At 43.8% G+C, this 5000-nt stretch overlaps 2 protein-coding genes across 2 annotated transcripts in view; both read left to right on the forward strand.

The window, feature by feature from the left end:
* LOC114536508 overlaps positions 1-2695 on the forward strand; it is a 2801-nt gene extending 106 nt beyond the window's left edge. Inside the window, exons 1-2 of the mRNA XM_028557853.1 lie at positions 1-221; positions 743-2695. The exon at positions 1-221 is cut by the window's left edge and continues 106 nt beyond it. Of these exons, the coding sequence (XP_028413654.1) occupies positions 1-221; positions 743-2695 (2174 nt within the window). The remainder of the gene's footprint in view (positions 222-742) is intronic.
* A 63-nt stretch (positions 2696-2758) lies between these two features.
* Positions 2759-3340, forward strand: LOC114536517. Its single transcript, XM_028557860.1, has one exon. The coding sequence runs from the start codon at positions 2759-2761 to the stop codon at positions 3338-3340; it is 582 nt and encodes a 193-aa protein (XP_028413661.1).
* The last annotated feature ends 1660 nt before the right edge of the window (positions 3341-5000 follow it).

Below are 5000 nucleotides of genomic sequence, written 5' to 3' on the forward strand. Positions count from 1 at the left end.
CTCAAGCCAGAGAACAAGCCTTCACGAAGGTTAACAATGAAGTTAAACCTGAAGTTGCAACTGATGGAATGTATGAAGATCTTGAAGAGCGACCGCTGCGTAAAGAGAACTTTCCGCATCAGACAGCAAAGATCGGACCAACTGAAATGCCCTCATCGGAGAAAGTTTTTCAACAAACTCCTATTTCGGCGTTCCACTCGAAAAGAGCCAATCGCGTTCCAGTGAGACTACAACCATTCTCACTCCTAAGTAGCGGAGACTCCACTTCATCGCCATGTCTGGCATTTGAAGGACTCGTTCCCAATTCTAAATATGAAATGACACAACAACCTATTAACCGTGAGATGAGACCACCATTAAGTGACTATAGAAATTTGGGAAGGTCGGGTTCCGGCAATGACCCCTGCTGCAGCTATTCGAAAGGCAGAATCATTTGACGGAGATGCTATCTGAACAGCACCAACAAAGCACCTTACCTTCACTTTCCTGGTCGAGTTTTAAAGGCGATCCGACGGAATATCACCTATTTATATGTAGATTCGAGATGCGAATCGAAAGAAACATTCGATCAAGCGATATTCGTATTCGTATGCAATATTTGGAACAATATTTGGAAGGAGAGCCGAAGGAGTTGATTAAGGGATGTCACCATATGGAAGCTAATGCGGGCTACGCTGAATCTAAGAGGTTGCTGAAAGAGAAGTATGGTGATCCATACAAAGTTTCAAATGCATATTTGAAGAGAATGACCGATTGGCCCATTCTAAGGTCTGGAGATGACAACGCCCTGGAGAGATTTGCAACGTTCCTGACACAATGCCTGAGCGCAATGGAATCGTTATCTTATCTCAGTATTTTGGACCATCCACAAAACCTGCAGTGTTTAGTGAGAAAATTGCCCTTCTATTTACAAGGACGATGGCGTAGAGAAGTGACTAAGATAAGAGAAAATGATAAGATCCCTATGTTCAAACACGTCGCCACTTTCGTTAAAGCAGAAGCAAAGATAGCAACTGATCCCGTCTTTTCCCGGCAAGCGCTCGATAAAATTGGTCAAGATGATAAGGGTAAAGCCAAGAAAATCCTGCCCTTTAAGTTAACAAGCAACACAACCGTGATGAATGAAAAATCAGGTCGTCCGTGCATTCTTTGTAATGCCTCGCACGATCTAGACGAGTGTAAAGTTTATTTAAAGAAACCACTATCTGAAAGAAGAACCCTAATTGCTAAAAGAGGACTATGTTTTGCCTGTTATAGACCCGGACACAGATCAAGAGGATGTATCCAGAGACGAATCTGCAAGACTTGTTCAGGTTGGCATCCTACGGGGCTGCACGATGAAAACTTTCGACCGAAGAGTAAAACAACTGAGGAAACCAAGAAGAATGAGGACACCACCCCAAAAGGAAACCCTGATGAGGACAATCCTGCTGATTCTGCGAAGAACTGTGCATTTGCCGTCGCTGATGAAGTTGCCTGTGATGCGAGCAAGATAGAATTTTCGGTTGAATCTATGCCTATCGTTCCTGTTCGGCTAAAGAGTAACAACAAAGAAATAATCACCTATGCCATGCTTGATTCTTGCAGCACGGGTACCTTCATCACAGAAGAGGCGCTCAAACGACTTGATGGGAACGGAACGAACACAAGAGTAATGATTCGAACTATGAATGGACCAAGAATGCACGATACCAAGGTAGTAACCGGTCTAGTAGTATCTGATTTGAATGGTGCAAATACTATCACCCTCCCGAAAGTCTTTACCAGAGACGAAATTCCTGGAACCAAGAATGAAATACCACGTCCAGAATTATACAGTAAATGGAAACATCTGGAACGTGTATCGGAGCAGGTTCCCCCGTATTTGGCAGATGTTAGGATTGGTCTTCTTATAGGAACGAACTGTCCCAAGGCTATTGAACCGAGAGATTTCGTCGCTAGTAGTAACGGAGGTCCCTTCGTGATGCTGACCTTCGCTGGTTGGACCATAGTTGGACCACTCTACATGTCTAATGATGACCACTCAGTAGACTGTCACAGAATAATCGTCCAAGAGGTTGGATCAAACAAGCCGTCAGAGCACCATTTCATGGTTGAAGAATCCGTCAAAGAGTTGGTGACGCCCGAAGCATTAAATAAAATGTTCGAGCTAGATTTTAATGAGCGACACTCCCAAAAGGATCAGTATTCTCAGGAAGATAAAAGGTTCATGGAGAAGATGGATCGTGAGACGAAGTATGTGGATGGACATTATGTGATGCCACTGCCCTTCAGGAATGATGATGTTCATATGCCAATGAATAAACAACAAGCCATCGTTAGAGCCTACTGGTTAGAAAAAAAGCTATCTAAGAACAGTAACTTTCATCGAGATTATGTTAAGTTCATGAACGATATCCTTGGAAAGGGGTATGCTCGTAAAGTATCCGATGACTGTCCAGAAGGAAAACCAGGAAAGATTTGGTATCTACCCCATCATGGAGTGTACCACGCAAAAAAGCCTGATAAAATTTGTGTGGTGTTTGACTGCAGCGCTCGCTTCCAAGGAACATCGCTGAATGATCAGTTAATGCAAGGCCCGGATCTGACAAATTCTTTACTCGGCGTCCTCATGAGATTTCGAGAAGACGAAGCAGCATTTATGGCTGATATTGAGAGTATGTTTCATCAGGTTCGTGTCCAGGAAGAACATTGAAGCTTTCTCCGTTTTCTTTGGTGGCCAAATGGTGACCTGTCACAAGATCTGCAAGAATATCAAATGAACGTACACTTGTTTGGGGCAATCTCCTCACCGAGCTGTTCAAATTACGCGCTCAGGAAGACAGCAGATGATTTCGAAGAAAAAGAAAGCGCTGAAGTTGCAAATGTCCTCAGGAAGAACTTCTACGTGGACGATTGTTTAAGATCGGAAAAAAGCGAAGAGTTGGCAACCGACACAATTAACGGCGTGACTCGGATGTGCACCCGTGGAGGCTTTCGTCTGACTAAATTTACGAGTAACAAACATTGCGTTCTGGAAGCAATACCTGAAGAGGAACGATCTAAAGAGCTTAAGTGCCTGGATCTAAATTGTGACCGTTTGCCAATAGAACGAGCTCTTGGTGTACAATGGTTCGTGGAATCAGATGAATTAGGATTTAAGATCATCCTGAAGGACAAACCGCTGACTCGTCGAGGCATCTTAGCTACCATTAGTTCGATCTATGATCCAATTGGAATGGCTGCCCCGATCCTCCTGTCCGGCAAAAAGAATCCTCCAGGACCTTTGTCGAGAAAAACTCACTTGGGACGACGATCTCCCACAAGAATACCGTGCTCGATGGGAAAAATGGAGAACTGAATTGCCCGCGTTGGAACAGTTTGTTTTGGCCCGGTGCCTCAAGCCTTCGAATTTTGGAACTCCAGTGATTAAACAGATTCACAGCTTCTCCGACGCTAGTCTGATGGTTTAGGCCAAGTTTCGTATCTAAGGCAAGTTAACGATAAAGGAGATATCCACTGTGCCTTTTTGATGGGCAAGGCTCGTCTTACCCCTCTAAAAGCTATAACCATACCACGTTTGGAGCTTACTGCCGCCCTGTTATCTGCAAAAGTTGGAACCCTCCTTAAAATTGAATTGGGATTATCGGATAAAGAAACCTATTGGACGGACAACACAACCGTTATAAAGTACATCTATAACGACCAAGCCCGTTTCCATACGTTCGTAGCCAACCGAGTTCAAGCTATAAGAGATAGAAGTGATCCAAGCTAATGGAGGTATGTCGACAGTAAAGACAACCCGGCTGATGAAGCTTCGCGTGGCATGAAAATCAACACCTTTCTTGAACAACAGCGCTGGATAAGAGGACCGGAATTCTTATGGAAACCGGAAATTGAGTGGCCTAAATTCCCCGAAACCATCAAAGAAATTTCCCACTGTGATGAAGAGATTAAAATTGTACAATCCACGATAGTCGGTCAGAAGGACATATTAAAGCGTTTAGAATATTTTTCTCAGTGGCATTCTGTGAGAAAAATCGTCGCGTGGATCCTACGCTTGATGAAGCCAAAATGCAAACGACTAATTCCAGAGTCCAAAGGTAATATCAAGAAAAGTCTGGAATCCAAACCTAAGCCCATTACAGTCGATGAAATAGAGAAGGCCGAAGCTGTAATCCTGAAACTTACCCAAAAGGATGCTTTCCTCAACGAGATCGTTGCCTTGAAAGAAGTATTGGCAGAGAATCACACCGATAATAGAGCAAAGAAAAGAAGTGAAAATTTGAAGATCAAGAAGACCAGCTCCTTGTTTCGACTAGATCCATATATCGATGAACACGGTCTGTTACGTGTGGGTGGCAGGCTGAGCAAATCAACGGAACTGTCAGATGATGCTAAGCACCCGGTGATTTAACCAAAGAAAAGCCATGTTACTACACTCGTTATCCGTCATTGTCATGAGAAGGTCGCGCATGCGGGACGAGGTATTACTTTGAATGAGCTAAGAAGTAAATATTGGGTAATAAATGCAAACTCGAGAGTAAGACATTATATATCCAAGTGCGTTGGATGCAGGAGATTACGGGCTGCGGTTTCTCAGCAAAAGATGGCCGATTTACCGGCGGATCGAGTTACACAAGCACCACCGTTTACTTACTGTGCTGTGGACTATTTTGGTCCCTATTACATTAAAGAGGGACGTAAGCAGTCAAAAAGATATGGCGTACTTTTCACATGTCTGGCCAGTAGAGCGATTCACCTAGAAACGGCATCTTCCCTAGACAGCGATTCGTTTATATGTGCTCTAAGACGATTTGTCGCAAGGAGGGGTCCTGTACGTCAGATGAGGTCAGATCGAGGAACTAATTTTACTGGAGCCGAAAAGGAACTTAAATTAGCGTTAGAAAAAATGGATCATAAAGGATTACAAGAAGTTTCTTCGAGGGAATTTAACGCAGACTGGTTGATCAAGTGGAAATGGAATCCACCAGCCGCTTCCTACATGGGCGGGGTATGGG

The sequence above is a fragment of the Dendronephthya gigantea genome, unplaced genomic scaffold (genome assembly GCF_004324835.1).
Source record: "Dendronephthya gigantea isolate DGI-Jeju-01 unplaced genomic scaffold, DenGig_1.0 000138F, whole genome shotgun sequence".
Taxonomy (NCBI): Eukaryota; Metazoa; Cnidaria; class Anthozoa; order Malacalcyonacea; family Nephtheidae; genus Dendronephthya; species Dendronephthya gigantea.